Source organism: Prenolepis imparis, unplaced genomic scaffold (genome assembly GCF_030444845.1).
Source record: "Prenolepis imparis isolate NDT839.2.m4 unplaced genomic scaffold, iyPreImpa1.0 SCAF_17, whole genome shotgun sequence".
NCBI lineage: Eukaryota > Metazoa > Arthropoda > Insecta > Hymenoptera > Formicidae > Prenolepis > Prenolepis imparis.
This window is the reverse complement of record NW_028141175.1, coordinates 1,185,717-1,212,582: the sequence shown is the minus strand read 5'-3', so window position 1 is coordinate 1,212,582 and position 26,866 is coordinate 1,185,717. Positions and strand designations below refer to the sequence as shown.

The following is a 26,866-nucleotide window of genomic DNA, read 5'->3' as shown; positions in this document are numbered from 1 at the left end:
ACATTAACAAAGAATTGTGTATGTGTAAGTAATGTTTGATCGAAATATATGTTTAAAAAAAAATATATATATAAATAATATATAAAAATATATATAATATATAAAAAAAAATAATATATAAACAGAAATAATCAAGAAGGTAATGTTAAAGGACTGTCTTGACGTTGCATTAAGGAGACACCTGGAACCCGTCTACACCTGGTTGCTTACAGAGCTTCTTTCATGGGGTTTCGGTGCTCTTCGAGAGGGACAGAGAGAGAGAGCACAATGAATTGACTGTATGTAGTCTTGGGAACACGATATGCACTTTAGCTTCTTATCGATGCGTTGTCATGTCGCACTAGCACTTCTCTTTGCACATTGCAATGCCGTTAAACCGAAACTATTTCCGCGCATAGCGCAATTCTAAAATACAATATCATTCGTGTCAATTATAAAAAAATATAAAATTTAAATGTTGAAATCGAGAAATGTCTTATTACGCTCCCGTTGTTCACTTTTAGCGTCACTTTTAATATTCATTTTCGTCTACGTACATCGAGATTTGACGCGAGAATCGAGCGTGTGCTCGCTGGATACTGCCGGTGTTTTCCTATGCAACGTTCGCGAATAGGCTGCTGTTAGCGGGTCGTCTATTTTCATTCCAACGCGAAGCGAACAATGGGGGATCTAAATTGGACAAAAACCAGTCCGGCGTCTAGTTTGGTGAGGTCGGAGGCATTCTGGTGCACGCAGTTCTAGGATGAGAAGCAGAGCGCCAGGAGGGTAGCGAGAGAGGAGAGGCGGCAAAAGGAGAGAAGGAGAGACACGACAGAGTCCGACAATACGGCAGGATCTTACAAAAGCGACGAAAGGGAAGAGGAGAGGGATCCGCGATCGATCCGGAGACGCCGGAGACTGCTCTTCATGTCCCCGGGATCCACCAACGACCGGCTTTGCGGATGAAAGTGCCAATTAACGAGGACGGTGAAGGAATGTCCCATACCCATATCGTTCCGATGCTCGGCTAGTTCATTGCACCCTCGCGGACAGTTATGACACACACACACGAATGTCGTGTCTGATATCTTTTTCTTTTATTTTTTTGAACCAGCGCGATTTTTTTCTCTCGTCTACGGCGTCGTTTTTCGGCTCGTAGCTCGTCGCTTGTCCATGCAGTTGTTCCTGGAAGAGTATCGGGGTTGGTCGACGTTTAGGGTTGGACGTGTTGGAATGTGGCTTTTCGGAAGGAGGATGTGCTAGTCGAGCTATGTGTGTCGGAAACATCGCGGATATCTTGGAGACGAGATATTATTTAATCGTGTCAATTTTATTTTATTGTATTAGGAAAGATAAATAGCAGTTTTTCCACACAATTAATGTGTTACTCGAGATGAAAGCTGGCGAATACATGAAATAATATTAAACGTTCATAATGTTGAATAAGATTGATGAACTAATTTGAAATTGAATCTATTGAGAGAAAAATTTTTACAGATATTATTAAGAGAAAACGTACAAATATTGTCGAAGAAATTGTAAATATAGCAAAGATTATAAAATTTCTATTTTTGTGCAATACATTTGACAGCTCAGTGACGTAATTCTGCAATTAAGGAGATTTTTAATTCTATTAAAATGCGAGAAATTAATATATATTTTAAAAAAAGATGATATAATTATTGACATTTGGCATCAAGTGTATTTATAAAATATACAATATATTTTATAAAATAAAAATAGTGTAATAAAACATATCTTGATTAATTTTTTCCAATTGTGTCATTCAATTATTATATATACTTTGTGTCTTTTAAACTCGGCTTCATCTTAGAAGCCACCAATTATCAGCGTCCAACAAGATCGCGCTCTTCCATGGCTCCTTCTCCTTCCTCTTGTTTCTTTTTTTTTTTTCAACACGACAGCTTCGTCTGGTTGCTCCTCTTACATTTGTCTTATTTTCTTGTTTTCATCTTTCAGTACCACGTCCGAATGCTCGTTTTAGCTATCATCGACGACACGCTTAAAACGACGACAATAATTGTGCGCCTGACACAGGCGACAACGTCGTTTATGCTCCTCTCGCCTCGATTGGCGTACTTAATAAGGTTTTGAATGTTTGTCCATGATTATTTTACAATAAAAAAATTTAATAAGATAGAATCTTACATTCGCGTAGCTATATATTGTATAATTTTTGATTAAAATTTGATAAAATATTGAGAAGCTTATTTTCAAGAAATTTTTGCTACTGTTCAAATATTAATATGTTCAATTTTATTATATAATGATTAAATATCGAAATCATATTTTATTTAATTTTTAGTAAAATGTTCTTATGGTAGCTATTAAGAAAACAAATAAATATGTCTATAAAAATATTTAAAAACATCACGTGTAATTGATATAACTCATATATGTTTAATAAACATCCATTGATAATAGATGGAATGTACAAGTTATCATTTGAGACGAGTTGATCTAATGTGTGTATGTGTATAGTATATACATATATTACATTATAATACATGACATATGATATTAAATATTATGATTATATCAATTTACAATTAGAAAATAAAAACTGCGTTAATTTGTATTCATTTGCTTAAATTGAAACAAATAATGAGGCATGTACGTTTCTTTCAATACTATCAACTTATGATCAAGACTAAACAATCTTATTACCAGCAGTTAATAACAATAAAATCTGTATGTATAAAATAAAAAAATAACTGTATACATATATAGTTATTTTAACTTATATTGTAATAAAAATAATTTACGCGCATTATGCATATTTATTATTTAATTATAGTGTAAGCATATTATATGATTGTGCATAATATATTAATAGATAATATAATTATTATATAACTAAAAATAATTAAATATAATTAAATTGTGACAGAACTATTATAAATTATGTGTCATGTAATTCTAAAAAGGCTGTCATATTTTATGAAATTAAAAAGAATAGCATGTAAATATATGTCTTTCAACAGTGAAATAATACGAATGTAATAATAAATATTCATAATTTAAATATAATAAATGACAACAGTGCATGTGTTAATATTTAATAAGCATCAGCCAAATTTTACTCCTACTTACGCAAGAAGATAATTCTATCTTTATTTTATCTTTTCTTTCCGGATGAGAATCAGTTACTGACCGAGTATAATTTCATATATACTTGACTACTAGGAGGCTACCCGTTATGATTAGAGATGCAGTTTTAATTTTTTATACGCCGTGTATTGAAATGCGGACAATCCTACTAAAGGTCGTATAGTGGCTCATAGAAAAAGGGTGTGCCAATACGTGAGATCAATCGATAAATGGATCTTGATTATTATTGAGAGAGAAAGAATATTTTCCTGTTGTTATAAGAAAAAAATAAATATTTTTAAATCATTTAAAACTTCACGTATACCTATCTGTTTAATCGCACTGCAGATTTTGTGCTATATATAAATACAGTATAATTTTTTTATGTAAAAATTATTATTACTAAATTTACTACTATTAAATAATTATTGTAATAATTAATAATGTAATAAATGTAAACTATTGTTTACATTTTTTTGAAAGAAAAACGATTGCATTACATTTTTGCTGCATTAAGAGAGGGAAAAAGAAAAGACGAAGAAATGCAACTGCATAGCTACACATGCATTCATATCGTCTGCCAGTGAATGTTGCAGAATTATCACAAAGCATAAGACATACATAGCGCGCATGTCTTGCAGCTGTCAAGCTTTCACAAATTAGCAACGAGTTAGAAAAGTAGGCTAACTAATTCTGCATATGAAAGTAATACTTTCGAGTAATTCCATATTTGTACATATACATATATGTATATACACATATACATTTTCCCAAGAAAAATATAATTATGCAAATTATTAAATGCGGTATGCATTAAAAATTTTCACTGTTGTAAAATTCAAAATTGTTTAAAATATATCATATTTGATATGCTCGAAATTCAACAAATATTTTCAACAAAACTATAATAAAAATATAGATAAAAGGAAAATGATACTTGTATTACGAAATGACTGGCAGGAATCAAGGACAAGGTTGAGAATCATCAGGTAGTTATAATCTTACAAGGAATTCACCGATGCATTCCCTCGTCAAACTGTTTTACGAGATTCCTTTCAGCTGCTAATATGGCATCTTAAAAATCTCCCAGAAAAGATCTCGCAGTGATTTTCTACGTTTTCGAGATTACTTTTACATTTCACGTCTTGTTTATTTCGAGTTACTGCATTATCTGATAATAACCGATTGAAAGATTTAAGCACATTGAAACTGAAGACAAATTAAATTAAAGAATTAAATAATAAACGCGCAGAAAAAAGCATGCGTATATATTATATAATTTGATTTAATGATTATTTAAATTTGAAAAATTTTAATCGTAAACATGCTGTAAACATGCTAATTAAATAATTATGTATTTATATAATTAAAAATAATAGTTTTATTACATTTTATATATATTGAATATATATATATTTTACATAATTTTATATATATACAATATATAAATAAACGTTAGCTTATCGTGACAATAATCGTATAAAGATGGAATATGGATATTTGTTCTAAAGCGTAAAAAAACGCAGCAATGGACATGGACACGCGATTTATCATAATAACGGGAAAAATAGTAAGGTATCGGTACATCTTGCGTTTTCTGAATGCAAAAAAAATATGTTCGTGCGTGCAAAATGTAGTTCCGACATTCGTTAGACCGCACTGACCAATTCTTTCAGTTACGTTATATATTCATTAATACAGCAAAACACAAAGAGAAAGAAGGAGAAAGAAAGAGAGATTACGCACGCATTTGTTAGATCTTATGCAGTAAAATAAGAGGAAATGGACTGTGCAAATGTACTCATTAAAATATTAATCATATGTTAAATTAATCAGCTGTTATATTAATATTACGCTAATTGTTAAATGTATCATATTCTTATTATTATTTGTAGAAATATAGTGTTGCATAATTTCAAGATCATTTCTGAAATAGATAACATATATTACTTTGTCTTTGTTTTTATGCGTTTCTTATTAAAAATTTATTTAAGGGATTTTGAAACGCGTATATAATATCGTGCATTATTTTCTTAGTTTATATCATAGTACAATTATTTTAATAAAAATCTTTAAGTCAGAGAAACCAAAAAAAATCAAGGATTATTTAGTTAGGATTTCAGTTTTTACAATACACCGAGGAAAAGAACAAACGCTAGTGACAGTTTAGTGCAAGCATGGGACTGTCATGCTCACGATGCCACCAAGGAGTCCCGTTAACTGCACATGTCTGCGTCTTTACGTACATTAAACAGTTTACTTAATTACCCAGTTAAATGTAAAGTGGAATTTTAGGTTTTTTTTTCGAAGGATATATTTAAATCACAATAAATCGTAGTTAACTTTATACATTTATAAAAACAGCGTAATTTTTTTCAGTGCTTGAAAATACTTCTTAGATATAAAAAAATTAATTACGCATACATAGAATTAATTTAAAATCCTATGATAATTGAGCCTACATGTCAAACTAATTATTAAATGTCATGAAATTAACGGAGAAACTGTGAAATTGCACGAGAATTATTGCTGATAGTATGATTAACTGTATATCAGAGTAAATTATCAAATGTCACATGCGACATCATGCTTATTCCATTTTCTCGACAATTATAGACGTCAATGAAATGACCAACTTTAAGGCATGCAACATAGCATGATACGATTATGCTCAAAGCTAATACACCTAGCAATTTTTAATGATAGCAATTAAAAATCTGTATAATGAAGAATGACTCAGTGTTGACAGCTGCAAGATTAAAATTGTGCAAAAATGATTGGCAATATTATATAATTTCACTCTACTATTATTCTTATTACTTTAATTTAATGATTACGAAAAGATTAATAGAAGCTCGATGCCATCAATTATATTGTCTCCTGAACAATCTATCTACTTTGTTGATGAAATATGTTTATATATTATATACGTTACCGAGTTATATTTTCAATGTCTTGTTAAACAAGATATTCATTATGTAATCATTACTCGATTTAGCGTAGCGTAACTCTAATAATGATTTTGCACGTTAAATGAGCAAAGCTAAGAAGTCTGGAAAAATGAAGGAGAAACTAGGCAATCGCATTAGCATTCGTTAATTTAACGAATATAATATTCTGTTTATTTCTCGTAGTCTTATTCAAAATAATTACCCAAATGTACTTTATTTTTGGTTATTCAATTGTCTAAACTTTTTTTTCTATCATGAGAGACACTTATCTTAATTTTCAAAACAACTTACGATTTATTTTGTGAGAAATGGAAGGAGGTTTTCGTTGATATGATATTCCTGACTTCCGTCGAAAAACTTTGAAGTCGTACTAATGAGATAAGGTCCTGATATCTTTTATCTTTTAGGAAACTTAAAACGAAAAATTATATAAATATCGTTCAAGTTAAAAAATGCCAAGAGCACGAATTAAAAGTTCATAGTTCCGACTCGACTCTCCGTTTCTTCTTGTTGTCGCCGAAAGCTTACCTGCCTCGATTTAGAAAACTGATGAGAACACGAGCTATATAGAAGAAACCTGTATGGTATTCAGTCGCGCAGGTACAGACACGGTTCGCCGCAGAATATACCAGGAGAAAGAGAGAAAAATTCATTCAAGGGAGTGGGGAAAGATTATTCTGTAGAACACGAATGGTAGAGAAAGATAGCCGATCATGGTGGAAGAGCCAGCCACCAAGACGTGACGTACATGCTCGGCACCAGTGTACAGTGCACCATGGCGTAGCTATGGCATAGCTAAAGTGGGAGAGACCGTGTGTGTATGACCGTCCTCAGCCTCAACCAGTGCCGTGTGAACGACCGTCAAGTGAACCTCGGATGGTGCACGCTTAAGGTTCTCCGTTTTCGCGCATTGGGGGACTCCGTAGTCCTCGGGACAAGACGGTGACGTTGCTGAGGAAAGCGAACGAGCTTCTCCCTATAGTGCGCTCTCCCGCAGAATTTTGGCAGAAGGGACGGTGATTGAGATCATTGGATTTATCTTTCCCAAGAAGAAAATCGCCGATAGACTCTTCGTGAACTTTGCTCGACAATGTGTTTCTTTTCTACAGCGTGAATCGAGTGCGAATAAGTTGTCATCGGATGTGACATGTGATAAAATAAATTCATTTATTGCTTGAACAGTAGTTAATTGCTTGACTAGTTCATATTATCTTATGTGGAAAATTGATTATCTAAAGTAAACAATATTAATTATTATTTTCAAAAGTGCGATCACTGATTTATAAACTTATTATGAAATTTGTGCTTCTCAATGTTCATTTTGAAAAATCAAAATAAAATATTTATCAATGTATCTTTAATCATCAGTATTGACACTAAGAATTATTATACTTTCTAAATGATACAATCTATTTTGAATCAGACAAAAATTACTTGGGGAAAAAAGTGTCGATAAACAAAGAGCAATAAAATCAATTTAAAATACGATAATTTAAAATAAAATAAAATAAATTTTGTGCGACGAAAAAATAGAATGATCAACCACGTGAGGCAAGCTTAAAGCTCTTTAGGTATTCAGTTAAAGTTCGGTGTGGCTCTTATATTGGCCGAAAACCTGACGTGTATACCGGTGTGATCCGCCGCCAAGTAGGTCAACTGGCGTGTGCGAGAGTGCGAGACTGAGTAAGAGAAAAAAAAGGACAAGTAGAAGGATAAGAGAGAGAACAAGAGAGAGGGAGAGAGAGAGAGAGAGAGAGAGAAAGAGAGAGAGAAAGAGAGAGAGAAAGAGAAAAGAAGGGAAAAAAGAAAGAATGGCGCACCGCATGCTGTGTTCGCGAAGTCCAGCTCTCCTGATGTCCGGCAGCTCACTGTAGGCTTGTGATCCAAAATGGCGGACATCGGCAGGCACCACGGCTCGCTTCAAATCGACGACGATCGGTCCAGGTGCATAGAATCCTGAAGGAAAGCTTCAAGCTATCGCGCCTTGACATTTGTACCCTTGATCTTGCTTGCGGGGATTGCGAGAGCAGTCGATGATCATGGCAGGCTCGATGGCCAGGGTCCTTGTGACCTTGACGATCCTTGCTCTATCCGGTAAGTCTGATGGGAAAGGTTGAGATAGGGTAGTGAGCCGTGATGAAAGAGTGGGGATAAAATGATTAGGCCTAAGGTGTTGTATGCGCGTGATGGATATATCTAACAATAAAATAGATTAAAATTTATATAAAAAGAGGATTTAACTTAAAATTAAATGTTTTCATCTATCATTTTGTATTTAATTCAATACAAATTGTCATACTTGTTTTTTAATTGTGATTCTATTAATGATAGAAATAAACGGAGTAGCAAAGTGTTACGTTTAATACATATAAACGTATCTTTAGTCATAGTTAAAATAATTGTTTTAATTATATAAATATGGAAAAATAATAAAATACAATTACAAACATATTTGATTAAAATAAATCATGTTTGTTAAATTATGAATATATATTGCAAAAATTCAAGTTTATTGCGCAATATTGAAAAATATATGTGAACATGAAGAGATTCAATGGAGATGTCAACGATCGCAGCGTGATATCGTCGCGGTGATATTAATGCCAAGCTTAAGATATTCCCGTGTGTCGGCATCGCAATTTGAGCACGATATAATTAATGTAATTTGCGGAAAAACGCAAGTACTTTGAAGCTGTTTGATAAGTTTTTAAATCATAAAATGATGTGTTGGTATGCTCGAAACCGGTATCTTGACCTCTATCGAAAATTTCAGCAGGTTCACAAGCTTCATCAAATTGCATCGTGGTTATATTGAGTAACTGAGAAACAATTTTAATTACTTCTCTGTGTCAGATTTGCAGAAAATTAACTAAAATTAATTAAAAATAAGGATTTAATTTTTAATTTGCAATAATATTATTATAATATTTATAATTATTAATTAATAAAGTTTATTCGAATTCGCTATGGAAGCGTAAATAGAAATACATTCGGTTCCACAGAAATGTATGCTATTTGGAAAGATAAGCATGCTGTTTAATATGCATGTTTTTAATGTATTTGTATTAATATATTAATATATATGTATATATTAATATATTAATATAAGTATATGTATATGATTAAATATAATTTGTGTTGCAAGTATATTACTAAATACCACATCCGGTTATTGTCAAGAGAAAGCTGCGAGCATTACACGCACTTACATTTAAGCATTCGAAGATTTTCACGTTTTAAATTAAAAACCCGGCAGTGGTTACGACACACGACACATACAGATGATTTGTTAAGTATTTTAAAGACCCGCATATGTATATATAATACTATAAAGATGAAACAAGTAATTCAACGAGAATACTCTATATTTTACATATTAGTCACATTTGCTTTTAAAATAAAACAAAGCAAATATTCTGTTAATCATGATATGTCTGAAATGAGTGTTCAACATCTAGAGATTATTTAAAATTTTAAAAATATTACTACAGATGCAATTATTATTTTTTTATTATATCGCGACTGTGTATAATATATTCTTCATGTTATTTTTTTACTGCTATATATTTTTTATAATAAATAATTATATTATTAATAGAATGCAAAAGTTATAAAGTTTTTTTTACAAAAAATATAAAACAGATAGTTATATCTGTAAAAGATATTCAGCCATTGCCCTCGTTGAAAGTTTGTGCAAATTTCATGGATTTAATTTTACACGTTTCGGGATCCGTTACGATCTGCGAGCCAGTAATTATACGATCGTTATATCGCGCTTCAGACATTTTGATTTATAGTATACTTCGTAGTATTATTATCAGATTCCGCGTATATTCGTATATACATATATTAATGATTGATTACAATTTATTCCACGTCAATGCAATTAACAATGATTTATATGAAAGCTAATATATTCTAAAAGTGCTAAAATATCGTTATCAGATCGTTATCGTTATTGATTTGAGGTGTTAACAGAAATATAGAGTTAATAGAAAAGATATACATGCACAAGAGACACACATTTATACTTAGGATGCTAGATGCTATACGAGCATTTCTTTCTGGTGTCACGAAAGAGTCATCATCGATTGACACGTCACTCGCGCAGCTTTCATAAGTTTTTACCGTCGCTATATCGGGGCTTCCCGTTTGCGCAAGGAAAGATTATTTGCATGAAACCACCAACGTCATCGCTAACACACGCGTAGGAGCAACGACACCGCGATGCGTATCCGGCATAGAGTTTCATCACTCCCTGACTTTCGCCCAACCGCATTAACCGTGAAAGTGTCACGAAATTGCTGCCTATACAGTAGAACAGAGAAACGAGATTAAAGTCCACCTTTCCAGAAAATCGCTACATTTTCCCATATCTACGAGAAATTCATCTACATATAAGGCAATTTTCCGAAAGCAGAAGTCGAAAGTAGAATTTTGGTCAAAAGTTAGCATTTAACACATAATATTCGAAACATGTGGAAGGACAATTCGATTAATTTTAGTGTTCAAAAAATTAATTATTAATAAAATGAATTCTAAAAGCTTTTAATGCTCCAAAATGCAATTTGAACCTTTGTCGATTGTATCACATATGTTGAAGCATTTGCTATGTGAAAATAAAAATTATTTCATATAATTAACATTTATAAACTAGTAACTATTTATAAATTATTTCATATAGTCTCTACATTAATAAATTAATAATTCTTTATAAATATATGGCTTCGCAAAATCGCGTGCGCTTTCATTATATCGTATAACACTCTGCTGCTATAAAATCATTCATGCTCTTTTGAAGTGACATCACGTCACTTTCACTCGCGATATGTCAATCCATTCGTGCAACATGGATTTTACAAACCCATCATTGCCGAATCGTACTACGTAGATACAATATGTCGCGTTCTACCAGCGAAAAGAATATAAATATTGGGCTGGAATGAGATACCGTTAAGTCTGCCGTTACCGCCTCGAGAGACAGCACATAGCTCGGTGTACATGGATAACCCCTGTCAGGTTTCTTTCCTGTTCTTTTAAGGTTGTGGTAGACGAGGCACGCAGAGCGATTAGTTAATAAAAATAATTTTTTAAACAATATATGTGATATATAAAAATTAACTAATTATCGTTTATATCAGGACTTATCGTTTGCGATTATTTTAATGTATTCAAAAATTAAAAATTAGTAGTATAAATGGGCAGAAGGAGAGTAATGTAACATTCGAATTCATCAACTTGGTGCAACGCGAACATTAAGACGATTACGAGATTTAACGCAAGAGTCATTCTACTGTGCGCGCATTTTGTGGGAAATTTGTCGAGGCTGTGTGAATTGGATCGAGCTTCTGAATTAAATGGAATACGACGGAGAACTCTCATGCTTAATCGGTCACCGCTTCTCGAGGTCACCCGTGTAATGGTTTGCAGTCAATATACATCGTCTCGACACACCGAGATAATCGATTCGAGAGACCGGTAATATTTTTTCACGTTCGTCTCTCTCGCGAATACGATAACCAACGGCAGGTTCGAAACGTGTTCCACCTTGCTGCGAAAGAACTTCACGTTCGTGTTTAAAGAAATATGTGCCAACTGCAAACGACCACCTTGTTCTCTAACATTCAGTCCTTTAGCAAACGGCCATTCGTCGCGCTAACTCTAGTAATCTACGATTTCTGCAAGTGACCGTAAGAACCTTATCTTTACGGTCCTGCTTATATCTCGTCGTCGCCTTCTACATTATTAGCAACATCCGCTTTCTTGTAACTGTTGTTAACAAACTGCTGACACTCAAGTATATTACATGTATTTTATTTTTAACTAAGAATCTAAATAGAAATTTAATGCACAAAATTATATGCAACTATAACTTGCGAGAGTTGCGAGCAATTTATGACATATTTTTAGGCAATATAATAGTCGCCTTCTTACATCTAAAACAATTTTTCAAATTTTATGACAGCTAATAGAATATATGCTAAAAATGAGAATCTATACTTTCTGTTTAATTATGAATTATAATTTTGCATAATATCATGCAAAATAGATCTCTTCCTTTATATTAAATGCTAGATTGAACATGATCTTATATTAAAAAAAAAATAGTCTTCTCGACAGTTTCAGTTTATGCAGTCATAACATTTTCAAATCGAGCAACTCGACGAGAAACATTCTAGAAGAAATTGATTAGCAAAGTAAAAGTACCGACGCTGAACACATCTCTCTCTCGTTGCACGGTGCAACGCATAGGTACTCTCCCGTACGCTAATTATTTCGAGCACGACCGCGAGCGACGTTTTATCTGTCTGGCAAAGTCGCGACTCGAAAGATGCAGAATATTCCGGTCTCCGGGGCCTCTTCGCGAGAGCTCGGCAAGACTGCATTCCGTTCGTTACGACGGTGCAGCCGACGCTATGCGATTCACCTACATTCTCACAGCTATCCTGGCCACCTCGCTTGCATTAGAGAAGTCGTATAGTATCCGCAAATTTCGTTTACTTGCTTAATTCTTCGATTTTTTTTCTTCATATTCTTCAAAATTAATTTAATTAGTTTTTCAATATTTTATACAAATATATTTATGGCAAAATTAATCAACAATATTATAATAGAAGAAATATTGTAAGGAGATCTAATCCTCGAAAATGTCTCCTCTTCTTACGTGAAAAGAAAATGACTTTTATCATAATCATATGATTACTAATAATCTAAAAACAAAAAAACTAAAAGTTTGTTTTATACAATTTATTGTTATTTGTAGTAATTAAAAGCTTCGAAACAATATGTTTTCACTTTGTAGATGTTTATGGCCGACACTTTTATGGTTTAACATACACTTTCGGGGAAATAACTGTGCAGTTAAGCATCTCTGCATGCAAACGCGCACGCGTTCGAGGTGTATTGTATTTTAATCAGAAATTTAAATTACTCTCCCCCGCGCGTGCATCATCAATTGTCAGCCCTCGTACAATACAGTTTGCTCGCAATTACGGTGCATTATCCTGTTACACACGGAATGTCCTACTATTGCGAGCATTAGTTAGGCGCTTGCGGTTTTAGTCGTATCAGAGTTACGGCGCGCAACGTGTATGTAGTTCGTAACGCATATATATTACGCTGAATGCCATCGAGAGGGCACCGTGAGAATGCAGGCAAATTGTATGGCTTGTGTCGCTATCTCCCGAGAGTATCCCGTAAAGCCTGATAACTTTTATCACTGTACTGAAGGCTGAGAGAGCACCCCGTTAACTTTGCTCGCGAATTTCTGCTCCACGTCGACGCGGAAGGAATTAATCGTCGGATATTTTTTCTTCCTCAAGTGAAGACATTTAAAATTGTAATAACGTATGAGAGTAAAATATTCGTGTAAATTGTTTAATCTTATATCATATGAAATCAAATGTAAATTTATGAGAGGAAATTTCCGGAAAGGAAACGTCGACATCTCTTACGAGCTGTGAACGATGTATTATTAATCTTTATTCAGAAATTTTATCAACGATTTAAGACTCATAAATATTAAAATTATCATCCTTAAGTGAAAATTTCACAGAATCTCAAATTGCACGAAAATAAAGTTATTTATATACGCGTGATTATTTTTTACGCAACCTATCCTATCCTTTCTTTTTAAGAGAGAAGTAACGAGATGCGCACTTATGTTTCGGAAGACGGACTGCTCTAATAAGAGTTAATTTAGCGCATCTCAATCAAGATGCATCCATATATCACGGTATACCGCCATTTTTCGTCGTCTACCATCATTCTTTTATATTAGCCTCCGTTGTTGCGATTTAATTACGATAGCGAAGCATTGTGCGCATTGAAACGGCGTAACGCGGCGGAAAAACCTACATCGAGAGGCCGCTCGCTGTGAACGCAATTCTAATACGCGTACTTATAAAGGGGCAGCGCGTTCAAAATCGCGGCGTGTCGCCCCGCGTCGCTTAATGAGCAATTAGGGATGGATAATTCCGCGCTCGCGGAACCGAGACCCGGTGCGAGGGAATACTAGCCGGCGGCGAAGAAGACACAAATGTGCTTTTTACCTGAACGATCGGCACCTTCGCTAATGAATAATTAATAATTGACGCGGCAGTCAGCGATGCGAAATCAGCGAGAGGCTTAACTGTAATCTAGATCATCACAGTTGCGACCGTAAGAACATTCAAGTTTCTTGTTCCGGAGAGGATCTCGGGATCTCTGCGACTTCGCTTTTTATTCCTCTCCAGGTCCGTCGTCCGCGGGTAATGATCGCTGATTGCTTACATATGCTTTATTAATTCTTCCGTTTTCATGATGCAACGATTTTATTCGCGGCATTGTAATAATGACGTGAAATACAATTTTCCTAATGCGTTCCTTCAATCAAACTGTCTGATTTACAATTTATCTCGTTAAAGTAATGATTTAATGGAATATAATAAAATGCATAAAATATTCATTTGTTATTATGTAATTTCTCAGAATTTTCCGAGTAATATGAATGTCTGCTAATTATCTTATTGGTTTTCATCAACTTTTATTTTCATTCGTAATTTAACGATTGTAATTAAAATTCCATCGTAAACGACACGAACAGCGGTTTTTGTATAGCTTGAGCTGTCTTAAATAATTATTTCTCTTATTAAAATAATTGAATGATGATATATGCTGAAGAAATATAATAATATACAAATAATCTTGATTTGCGTGCTACTGTCGATTCATATCCGTGCTATTGTCCGTCGTCGACGGTGAAAGCCGCCACAAGAGGGAAAAGAGCTCGTGAAAAAAATAGTTCTCTATCTGCATACTTTCTACACCTACACGAAGTGAAGTCATCCTCGCGATCGGGGATATATTTGCATCCTATCCGGATACGATATTTACACGATGATATCCCGCGAGATAGATTCCGCGATTAATTGTCTTGGCCGGTATTCCGTATTTATAGACGATATTCAGGTCGGCCATTATCGAGACATGATCTAAGAGCTGCGACGCGTTTTGTCTTACGTTAGTTTCACTTAAATTGCTTCGCGCGTCGCTGCATCCCCGCCATTGTCCGAAAAATTCAATCCGACGATCGGTATCTTTTCAGAGAGATTTTGCTTTATGCTGAAACCGAGTGTCAAGTAGTGTTTTTGGAGGAGGCGAAAATTAAAAATTACACGCTCGAATAAATAAGCTGCAATTTATAATACTTTCGCATTGATTGCAACCGGAGACTTTCGGATTGAAACAAAATCTCAGTTCGCTTACGGTTCAGAATCCAATAACACAGCCTGTTAATAGCCTGTTCTGGTTTCGGTTTCGATTATTCTCTCGCCGAAGAAGAAAACCGGAACCGTTTAAATTACGGTACTTTTCGGTTACGGTTCTTTCCGAGAGCTTCTCTTTTCTAATTATTTTGTATTTTCATTAATTTTTGCTTTATCAAGAATAGTATATTGTTTGCATCTCTCTCACATGCGCATAAAAAGACTTCTTTGTATTAAACAGAAATACTGTGTAAATTTTCTGTAAAAAAATGAGAATATTCATTTTCATCCTCTTTTTGCTGCTTCTCTTTACTTATATTATATAATCTTTAATTATGACATTAGGGGAGAATAAAGTCGAGAAAATTACGAGATAGCCAGATATTTCATGTATAGTATAATCCACAATGTGAACAGATAAGAGCATGTTATAATGAAATGCGTTATCATCAATCATATGAGAAGGATCTCACGAGAACAATCCATCGCAGCTTACCCTTTTAGGTAACAAGTCTGTTATGTATTTATGTAAACGTCATTTATTCGTCCCTTTGATTATATATCACAGGCAACCTTCATAAATTTCTTAATTCCTCTTCTTCCGGATTTTGATTTATTTATACCTACATTATATGCAATTTTTAATCATACTGCATACATTTATTAAATAGACAGAAAATAATAAGAGAAGGGTTCAACTTTTAAAAGCATTTTGTATCCACAAAATTAAATTATTTGTTGGCGTTATATATGATGGTTTTTTTATCCTTTCCGTGTCTCTTCTGAATATTGTGCCTTCAACGTTCACATTTTCAGCAAGAAATTTTACATCGACGACAGATGCGAACACAGCATCTTTTCCGACGGTTATATAATTTTTTGCCGCATCTAGGTAAAGTTGAAGGTTGTAAGATGTACATACAGTTGTACATTTTATATAAAAATTGCATTTTTTAAAATTTATATAATTTATTTTAAATATCCGATTGTGGCTACAAATTACCTTTCTATATTCTTTGATATCTCGTATACTACATCATTATTGACATTACAAAAATAAAATAAATTAAATTGTTTACATGACGCTAAAAGCAGTATTAAGAAGTATTTTAAATAGTCATTAAGATCGCTTGACGATTACAAGTATCTGCTTCATTTCATGAATGAAACCAATTTCGTTTCTTTCGTCTTATTGTTAGGAATAAAAAAAGAGAACTATCATTAATGATGGTAGCGAGTAGTTTTTTTGTAAACACTTCCGCTTTATTCTTTGATTGACTTTCCTATTGAGAAAAGGAGTTGAGATCGGCGATCGATTTCGACGCGCTTGAGCTTCGATGTCAATGAACCTGTTTACCTTTGATCGAAAGGCGCAAGGTGTCGTCGAAGCGGGAAGAGAAGAGAGCCCGAGGAGGTGAACAGAGCGCAATCGTAATTTCATACCCGTCACGTCCACGATTGGTCAAACCGCTCGATACCGGCCTCGAGAATGTCAACTGTTCGAGTACCGTTCGTCGTCTCGACGGATCGACTGTTGTCCAAGTCTTCTTTCACTCGGCGAAGTCGAGACTGTCCGCCCTTTCGCGAGAAAGAGATCGTCTGAGATCACCTGAGTCGAGGACAGGGTCATGGATGCGGGTTCTCGATTGTCTTCAAGATTTTCTCGCTCATATTATTCAGAGACGCGTGAAATTTTCTTCGAAATAACGCTTTCTTGATCTGTTTCTCAATTGTCTTATTATAAAAAAAATTAATTTTTATTTTAAAAATAATCATATGATATATGATCATATAGTATTCATTTTTACTTTTGATTTAAAATAATATTAATAGATATTAATAGATGAATTCTCTTTTATAAAAAAAGAAAGAATTTTTGTCCTTTCTATATTTCAATATCTATGCAATATTAATTCTGCGAGAGATTTATGCCAAAAAAATCTTAGATATTTAATTTCCTTTTCTGTGTGTTTGATACATTTCTTTAAAAACTCTTTAAAGTTTTCTTAAAATTTTATTGATTTAATTACCATATATTGTATTATGTAAATAAAGTGACATAAATTTTATAAAAATAAAAGAGTAATTTTTACGTAAGAGAGAAAATCTTGATATCGTGCAATTCTACTTTAGCTTGTAGTAGATAAGACTATTTACGATACGACAGGATAAATGCAATGGTTGCAGTATTTTTCGCTATTTCGAACACAAAGGGACTATTTCGCGTATCTTCAGCATCGTGCGAATTTAACAGGTTTCTTTCGGAATAATAAGGCTTGCACGCGCGCACTTCTCCCTTAGTAGGGTCACGAATTGGCTATACCGTAAAGTACCTTTTCAGAGTACCGTTTGGGCGTGAAATTATTTCATCTGCGTCTCTCGATCAACCGCACGGAATCTCTTTCTCACGCGAGCACGGCAGGGCTAATTACGCCCTAACGACGATATAATTATATATTTTTGCGCGTCGGAATAAGGAAGTGGCCGTCGCAATTAACACGTTTTTTTTTTCCTTTTTTCCTCACTGCAACAATTTCCGAGCGGCCCTTCTGTGTTATTGCGCGTTTTGCTCTCTTTCGGTCCTTTTTAATTCTCGCACGCCACCCCACCAAAGTTCGCGATCAGTCTTCTGCAAGCGCGACGCGTTTATGCAATATCACGAAAAGGGTTCGTTAACCTTTTATATGCAGACATTATACTGCCGCGAGTTCCTCGAGCATGGAGAATATGCCTTATACGACCATAGTTCTATAATAGTCTTCACTTCAGTGGTTTACCGTTTTAATATTCGCGTTAAGCACCGCCGTACAGCTTATTTGGGTTTATCGCCCTCACGTGCAAGGATTGTAATATAGTCGAGCACAGAGTTCGGAAGTGAAAAATTCTAGCTTAAATTTGATTAAAGAATTTAAATCGTTATATGCTATATTACTTGGCATAACATTTTTTTCTTTACAAATATATTTTACGATAAATAATTCTATTTTTTTTATCGTCTGAAGATTCTGGAAACAAAATTTATATCGAGTTTTATTTATTTGTAGGAGTGTTGGCTATACAAAACGATAAGACATCCTCTCGTACGTCTCGAGAAGATATCGTGTTGAGTGCCAGCGCTTACACTGGTCCCGAAAAAACATCGAGTGATAGTCAATCGGACGAGTCCTTGACTTTCCAGAGGACCGTCCCAGCATTTCAGCTGGAAAGCTCGAAGAGCGTTAACGATTACGACGGAGAACAATCCAGGTTCGCATTCAGAGATACGAATCGCGACGAACCCATCGACGAACTAACGTCGTCGAAGCATGTGGCCCATATCGACGGTAATAACATCGAAGTGAAGGCCGGAGAATATTACCGGTAAGTCATTCTGTTTTTATGGATACCGATAAAAGGACGAGTTGCAACGAGGCTGACTCTAAACTGAAATGGATTCTTTTTACATGAAGTAGTAACTAGAAAGAATGCTTCGCAAGCAGATAACTGGCAGACTTGCCAATAGTCCAAGTTTCAATTTGTCGTCAACTCCATTTTTATCTCGATCATGTTTGATATTATATAAATATTATAAAATAATTTGCTACACACGATATATTAACAATATAATAACACATTTGCATATAAATTAGTATTAATATTAATTTAATATCGTTTTCAATATTAATCTCGAATACGATCAGAGATACATCTCGCGAAATAATTAATCGCCAATAGGATAACGCCCACTACCAGCGAATCGATGTCGGGGGAAGGACAAGGGGCTCCGCTGAGAGTAGATCTCCTGTCGGAGCCCCATCAGCTGGTTGGCGCGCCGAGGCAACGAGCACAGCATTTGCAACCAGCGATGGATCTTCAACGACGAGGTCGTCAAGAGATCCCGAGGATCTCTAGCGAGCGCGCGTCGCCGATTCTGCAAACCGCCATGCCAGGTCAAAGGCAAGCGAATCCCGATATACAGGACATTATCACTGGTATCGTTAAGCTGCTCAACGGCAACGTAAACGTGGCCGCCAACACCGTGAGACCATTAAGGCCGCTACAGGCCACGAGGTATAGTAAAAAAATTCAAATGACACATCATTGCAATGTATACTCTAATGATTAATTTTTTTTCTTAATTTATTCGAAGAAATTATGTCACATAATTGCGTGTATTTTTTCTTACTTCAATCACTAGTTTATCAATTTCGAAAAGAAAGATACATAAGGTGGGAAATATATTTAAATATAAACCACACAATTAATGCACTTACAGGATCAACAATAGAGGGCCACCCAGAATTTCGGACGTGCCGCCGTTACCCCCGGATTTTGACACCCCTGGTATGAATCCACCTCCACCACCCCCGTTATCGTCGTCCCATCCTTATCCATTTGAAAAGCCCCCTGCGCCCGACAGACCATCGCTAAATCAGTTACCACCAGAGAGACCCGTTAGGCCCTTCATCAGCGGAGTGCCATTACCGGAACAGGTCGTGCCGCCTTGGAGTTGGGATCCTCCTCATAGTATGTCGTATATATTCCGTGAATAATTACGCATCTAATTAATCATTTATTTTGCACGGATGCTTTAACGTAACGGGACATAAATATATACGTGTATATATATAGCATGTATGAGATTTAATAATTTAATTTTCATCTTAATAAAATTACCGGGAATTACTTTTTTTTTCTCAAGATGGCAACAGACGACCGATACTGTCTTACAAACCCTCGCCACCATCGCTGGACTCTAGTTTCCATCGCGATAAGAATCTCTCGACGACGGAAAATTCGCAGCACGATTTGAAACCGGAATCCGAAATAGCCCAAGAAAGTTCCACGATAAAGAAAGACGGCAGTCATCAGGAAACACTTATCGAAGACGATGATACTAAGAATCATACAGTCAACCTCACGACGACGAACGATAATTTAACTATTCAGAACGCGACAAGAAAATCTGAAGTCGAAGAGTCTACAAAGAAGAATCATATTATAATCCACAAGTATCATACACCCTCGAAGGAAAATAAAATTAATGGCGAGGAAACATTGATCCTCGGCGTCGCCACAGATTACGTCAGTCCGACGCGACATCCGGAACCTTCGAAGACGACGACATTTTTGAACGGTCAAGTTAAAGTTACGAAATCCTCGAAGAGCGACGAGAAAGCGTCGTTTGCTACTTCCAGGGTGGAAAAACCAATCGAGAAAACCCTGATCGCCACGAAGACTTTCTCGACGAGCACCTTAAATATAGAGACCAGTTCGTCGGTTCAAGTGATCGAATCTATACCGACAAAAGTCATTCTTCGACCGACTTCCGCTGCATCTGCGGAATCAAACGCCGACACGAAATCCGGCGTGAATTTGGAACCTAGCAGCGTATCAGATGTCGAATACACAGAATCTGTATCCAGTGTATCGACGCCGACTGACGGTCTTCCTACGAGTTATTCCAGGAGCTCGGCCACGACGGAGAAGACCATCGTTCGTCCCACGACCTCGATCGTTACGAAAAATACAGGCATGTAAAATATGCACACATTGATAGATAATCCTAAATAATAATCTGTGTAAAATAATTATAACTACCAATGATAATTACAACTAAAAATATAGGATCTACGGAACGCTATCGTCCACGACCTGGAATCGTTCTGGACGACACTCTGGACTATACCGGTGCACAAGGATTGCCTCAGAGACCTTACGTCGCATCATCGAGACATCCGTCTCCCGGTGACGTCTTTGATGTAACTGTCTCGGCAATTCAGGGACCCGGAGGAAGTTCCGGTAATTTTCTCAATTGCTTACGTTATTTCCCTTTAGTTACACGTGTATTTTAAATTTTGTGTCGCAATATGTAGAAATTTATGTAATATATTATTTCAATATATAAACAATTTTTTTTATTAAAACAAATATTTAAAAAAAATAATTTTGTTTTCATCAACTAGATTTTGCATATGATTATTTTACAGGAGAAAGTGTCAGGGTATCTCTACATTCAGGTAACGGTGATGTTATATTAACTTCCGCTGTGGGCGGACAAGGTTTCGTAAGCATCGACGGTAAAAGAACGTATCTAAATTTGTTCGATAATACGGATCGAACGCCCGGATCCACCCATGTGCAACCGCAACCGACTAGAACCCAACCGCCGCCCATTATCGGTACTGGGTGAGTCTCGATTTTAATAACAGTAAAAATCAAGAGCTTTTTTAAAAACAGTAGAAAGAGATTTTAAAAAAATATACGTCAATTTTTTTAGCAATTTAATCTTTCCAACAAATACGAATCTGATTGATATTAAAAATTTAATTTTCTATATGTTGTAGTAAAAAAAAATCCGCGTTAAGCAGAAAAAAATAAAGAAAAGAATTATGATGTATGACATTAAAACTTTTGTATCGCCATCAGTCTCGCCATTCCACAACCGGACTCCCCTGTCGCTACTTTACGCCCGAATGGACCGAACCGGAGGCAACCACCGTTATATCGAAGACCGACGCAACCACCTGTCAGAATAGACACTTGTATTGTGGGCGATACTAGTACGTGCGACGCGAATCAACACGAGGCTTGCGCGACCGTTCAAGGGGTATCGGCTTGTCACTGCAAGCCAGGATACGCGAGATTGCAGCATTCGCTACCGTGCAAAAGTTAGTAAATTGAAGATTATGACATCACCACATTATACAGGGTGGCCCCGAACGTTCCAGCCAGACTTTGAGATCTTATAGGAAATTTAATTCTGAACAAAAAATTTCCTATAAACATGGGTCGAAAAATGCTTCCTTAAGAAGTTATCGCTCAAAAACCTCTGATAAAGGAAGAGCAAAAGGTGAAAAGAAAATGAAACTTAATAAATTTCTTGAAAAAAACGATAAAAATAGAAAATAAAAATCTTTTTCTTTTATGAAAATAAAATAAATTTTTTTAAACTAAAATAGCACGTAATAGTAGAAAATGAATAAAGACGTGAAAAAACTAACTGTTCTCAAAATGTCCCCCCCCTAGCTCCAATACACTTTCGGCATCGAGTAATGACCGATCTAGTCGCTTTACGGATTTCCTCCTGATTCAACCTCAATCGATCGAAAGTCGTATTTATTTGTTGGATCAGATGTTCACGAGACTCGATTGGCGTTGAGTAAACTTCATTTTTCACTCTTCCCCACAAGTAAAAATCTAAATGGAAAAATGTGTAAAATAATCACGATTTCAGAGGTTTTTGAGCGATAACTTCGTAAGAAATTTTTCGACCCATATTTATAGGAAATTTTTTGTTCAGAATTAAATTTCCTATAAGATCTCAAAGTCTGGCTGGAACGTTCGGGGCCACCCTGTATAACCGACATGATTTATAATATTTATTTGTTTTTCAGAGATTGTTAGCATCGTCGTATCAATTAGGGTGGATAAGATCTACGACAAGAAAATTGTGTGGGATCGAGGACTAGCTGATAAGGATTCAGAATCTTATCAGACCTTAGCTTACGAAGCCAATAGAGCCGTAAGTCTCAATTATTCAAACTGCTTTCTTAATGAATTATGTTCTAGTTAATTAAAAATTTTTCATTTTCTTCTAATATACTATAAATTTTTCTTTATTTTTTTATCTACATATTTAATAATATTTTTTTTTTTCTATTTGTTACGTGCAAGTTTCAATTGTATTATTTAATTTTTATAATATTTGTTATATACAGATTGAATCTGCTATGTCTATGACACCGTTTTCGGATGAGTACATGGGATCGCTGATAAACAATGTTTATCAAGGCGACGTGAGCCAAGGACAAGGCGGAGTATTTATGAATGCAACTCTAAAGCTCACTTACGAAGCGAGAACAATTAGGCCAAGTCTAGCTGGGGAGCTCCAAAGACATCTGCTAGGTGTTATTCATAGAAGGAATAACAATATTGGTAACAGTGCCTTATATGTAGACAGCCCACCTGGATCCATATCGAATTTACAAGGTAATTCTTAATTGTTAGTTGTGTAATTAGAGATAATAATTGTTGATATTTTAATTATGAAATAATTATACAGTAATACTAAAAGCTTTGCTTATAATATCACAAGGAATAAATTATGAGAGAGCTTAATATATAATTATTATTATTTAATGTATATCATTTACCCAATAATTTCAAATAACTCACTCAACTTTAAACGCGTTAAAAATAAATATTAAATCAATGATATTCACAAAATAATTAAAAATAAAAATTTGTAACATGAAGGCGTTTCTGAATTTACAGATTTGGACGAATGCGCTTCGTCGGAATTGAACGATTGTCATTCATCCGCCACTTGTACCAATACATTCGGCGGTTTCACGTGCTCCTGCAATCACGGATTAAAAGATCCTCACAAGGATGATCCCGAAAAATCCGGTAGAACGTGCCTGACGTGCCCGTCAACTTATTGCAATAATCGTGGCACTTGTTCTTATCAAGGAAATCAGATGCAGTGCGCGTAAGTAAATATGGGATAGTGTGAATTTTTCTTTGTCAATGCATTGCAAATTTTTGCAATCTCTAGGTGCACCGGCAATTATTATGGCGCGCAATGCGAGGTTGATGGCGAAGTCTTGGGCGTTGCTATAGGCGCATCTGTGGCTGCATTAATAATTATCGTGCTAACGCTAGTCTGTCTCGTTATGTGGAGGTAAATTTCTCAAATTGAAAAAAAAAAATATATTTTATAATATTACATATATATATATATACATATATATATATATATATATATATATATATATATATATAATAAATATATATAAAACTATGCGAATATTTTACAGTCGAAAATGGTCTCGCGAACAAAAGTCTGCAGGTTCTCCGGTGTACGGATATATTCAAGGCGGAATACCTGGCACTCTTCCTGGTAAACTCAATTAGTAGTTAAATATATAAACCTTGATTTTTTGCTAATTTATAGCATAGATCTCAAAACACAAATAATCTACAGGGACTTTAGCGAGGGTCGGTTCTGTAGGCACTCTAGCATCCGTAAAACAAGGTCCGCCGACGAATTTACCGCCTTACATGTGGGCTCATTTTGGGGATCACATAGCAACAGCGAATGTCTACGCGGTGTGTATCAATAAATAATATTTAATAATTAGTACTAAATGTACTAATTGTAAGTATATTTTATATAAATCAGAGATATAGTGAAATGAAGAAAAAATATACAGATAGAAATCAATGTATTTTTAAAGTCGATAGTAAACAACAAATTTTTTTATGCTAGAGATATGCTCATTGTATGAATATTATTGATGATATTATTGACATGACATCGATTTTTGCAGAATTTTAAATTTCCTTACATAAATTCGCAACATAATAAAATTTTTTCTCATTAAATCGTCCTAGTTTTGATCGATAACAATAAAATATTATGTCGTCGAAAATCTTATTATTGAAAGACCGAACCCATGGGCCCAACGCGACCGAGTTCAGCAATGTTCGGTTATCCACCCATGAACATTCACGGAACATTGCCGCCGGTACCATTACCGCGACTTCAAGCCCCACCGCGGCAAAGATTGAGACCTCAACCAGATCTAGATAGCTCGGATTCCGAGCCACAGGATAGGGACAGAGCCGACCTAATTCCTCAGAGCAGCGGTTTTCACGTACCAAGGCCGAAGTCGAGGTCCTCATTAGCGGTAAGTATCCATTAAATCGTCGAGCGTATTATAGGATATACATTATGTATCTTGTAATAGAAGATAAACGAATTAAAATAGAAAAAAGAGAAATCTCTTGAAAAGAGAGAATTTATCTTTGTATAATTAAATATTTAATCTTGGGGAGCTCAAGGATTTTTTATATGTATGTAGTAACTAAATGGAATAGAAAGAAATATATATATATATATATATATATATTTCTTTTCTATTCCATTTAATTATCACATATATCGTTCAAAACCCTACATACCTACATATAAATGTCAAGTGAAGAATTTATTTTTGATCCGCTTATATTAAGCAGAATCTAATAAGATGAAGTAAAGAGAGAAAAGTAAAGAGAAAGAAATTCAATCATTATGGAGCCCTTCAAGATTAGGATAGGAATTAATAACTTCGCAAAACGAATTTTCATCAACTCCTTTTAATTCGTCATCTTTTTGCGTAGAAACATTTTAGTCTTCTCTTTGTTCGATCTTTCGCTCCCAATATAATTTGAACAATTTAATCCCAATATTAATCCAATCTGTATTCTTGATTATAATTGTGGAAGCTAATTAACGACTAATTATACATATATTGATGAGTTAATTTATATTTCAGAATCAAAGTGGAATTTATAACGACGTGGAGTACGATCAGGGTGACGTTCATCATCTGTCGAAGAACAATATCCCGATGTCGACCTACAGACCGTATTACAGAACGTGAAATTTACACCGCGAGAAGTAACACATTCGCGCACGTGTATGTCAAGGAACGACGTTAAATAAACCCATTGCAATATTTATCGTCTAAAGTGCTCAATAAATAGTGCATTTAGGATTCGTATAGCGTTGCCGTTCTGCGCGAGAAGTAATTCCCCGATAGGAAACTGTGCGATTCGTTCCGAGTAAACAGAAAACATTCGGAATTTAAACGAAAGATTTACAGACGTGGAGGATATGAAGTATATGTATCTAATCGTAATCTCGTGCGTGTATCAAACAGACTAGATCTTGCTTGTTATGTAGTCGTGTTCTTTTTTAGTCATACACGATTGTACTTACGATAGATTGATTATTTCTCAGTAAGTTATAATACGGATATTTATTATGCATTCTTATTGTTTCGATATTTTGTAAAATTCAAGGAATTACTATGTTGAATAGTTTTATTAAGGGAAACATATATATATATACTTGATTATTTTTTATTACTATTAATTATTATTAATAGCTCAATACTCAGAATAAGAATAACTTGTAAGAATAAAATATATATTATATAATATTATATCTCGATCGCGTTTATTTTGATAAATAACGATTGTTAGTGAAAATTAATTCTATTATATGTTTTACAAATTAAAATAAATTAAATTTATTATAAAATAATTTAATTTTTATATAATTTACTTAACTTTAAGATATTTAGGTAATATTTTAAAGAAATATGTGTTTAATTGTATATCAGTTTTAATATAATTATGATTAATTTATTAAAACCTTTCTATACAATATATCTAACTAGTTCCCAGAATAGTATAAATAAACATCTTCTATAGGCATCATGAAGTATTAATACATTTTAATTCATTAAAAGAAAGTAATCTCTTTCTCTGTAATAATATATATTATATATTTTTTTAGATTGAATACACAGCATAATTAAAATTTAATCTAATTTTTATTTTACTTTTCCAATTGGCTAACATATATTAACTGATATAAAGCAGAAGACAAATAAAAAAATATATACGAAATTAAAAAACAGTGATTTTACATTTCACGAAACAAAATATCGAAATGTAATATCAGATATAAGCCGAAAAAATATGATATTAATTTGAACAATATTATTTACTTTTTAGCGAAATATTATATATTTAAATCTAAATTAT

The 26,866-nt window shown here is 34.4% G+C and overlaps 2 protein-coding genes across 2 annotated transcripts in view; one reads left to right on the top strand and one right to left on the bottom strand.

Annotated features, from left to right (window-relative positions):
• Positions 1–26,866, bottom strand: part of LOC145946593 (cyclin-dependent kinase 4) — a 49,355-nt gene that overhangs the window by 17,904 nt on the left and 4,585 nt on the right. The gene's annotated exons all lie outside the window — the stretch shown is intronic.
• On the top strand, positions 6,796–26,272 carry Pwn (calcium-binding EGF-like domain-containing protein pawn). Its single transcript, XM_083056215.1, has 16 exons — positions 6,796–8,135; positions 18,331–18,646; positions 19,001–19,336; positions 19,542–19,792; positions 19,968–20,798; positions 20,894–21,067; positions 21,256–21,454; positions 21,695–21,936; positions 22,663–22,790; positions 22,987–23,257; positions 23,543–23,759; positions 23,826–23,951; positions 24,088–24,170; positions 24,255–24,379; positions 24,718–24,960; positions 25,588–26,272. The coding sequence occupies exons 1-16, from the start codon at positions 8,075–8,077 to the stop codon at positions 25,693–25,695; spliced, it is 3,711 nt and encodes a 1,236-aa protein (XP_082912341.1). The 5' UTR covers positions 6,796–8,074; the 3' UTR covers positions 25,696–26,272.

What these genes read in the sequence shown, in the direction of transcription:
- Pwn (XM_083056215.1), top strand. Translation starts at nt 8,075, where the DNA reads ATGATCATGGCAGGCTCGATGGCCAGGGTCCTTGTGACCTTGACGATC. An exon ending in AAGGCCGGAGAATATTACCG is followed by an intron (nt 18,647 to 19,000) that starts GTAAGTCATTCT and finishes AATCGCCAATAG; the next exon opens with GATAACGCCCACTACCAGCG. An exon ending in AATACCTGGCACTCTTCCTG is followed by an intron (nt 24,171 to 24,254) that starts GTAAACTCAATT and finishes AATAATCTACAG; the next exon opens with GGACTTTAGCGAGGGTCGGT.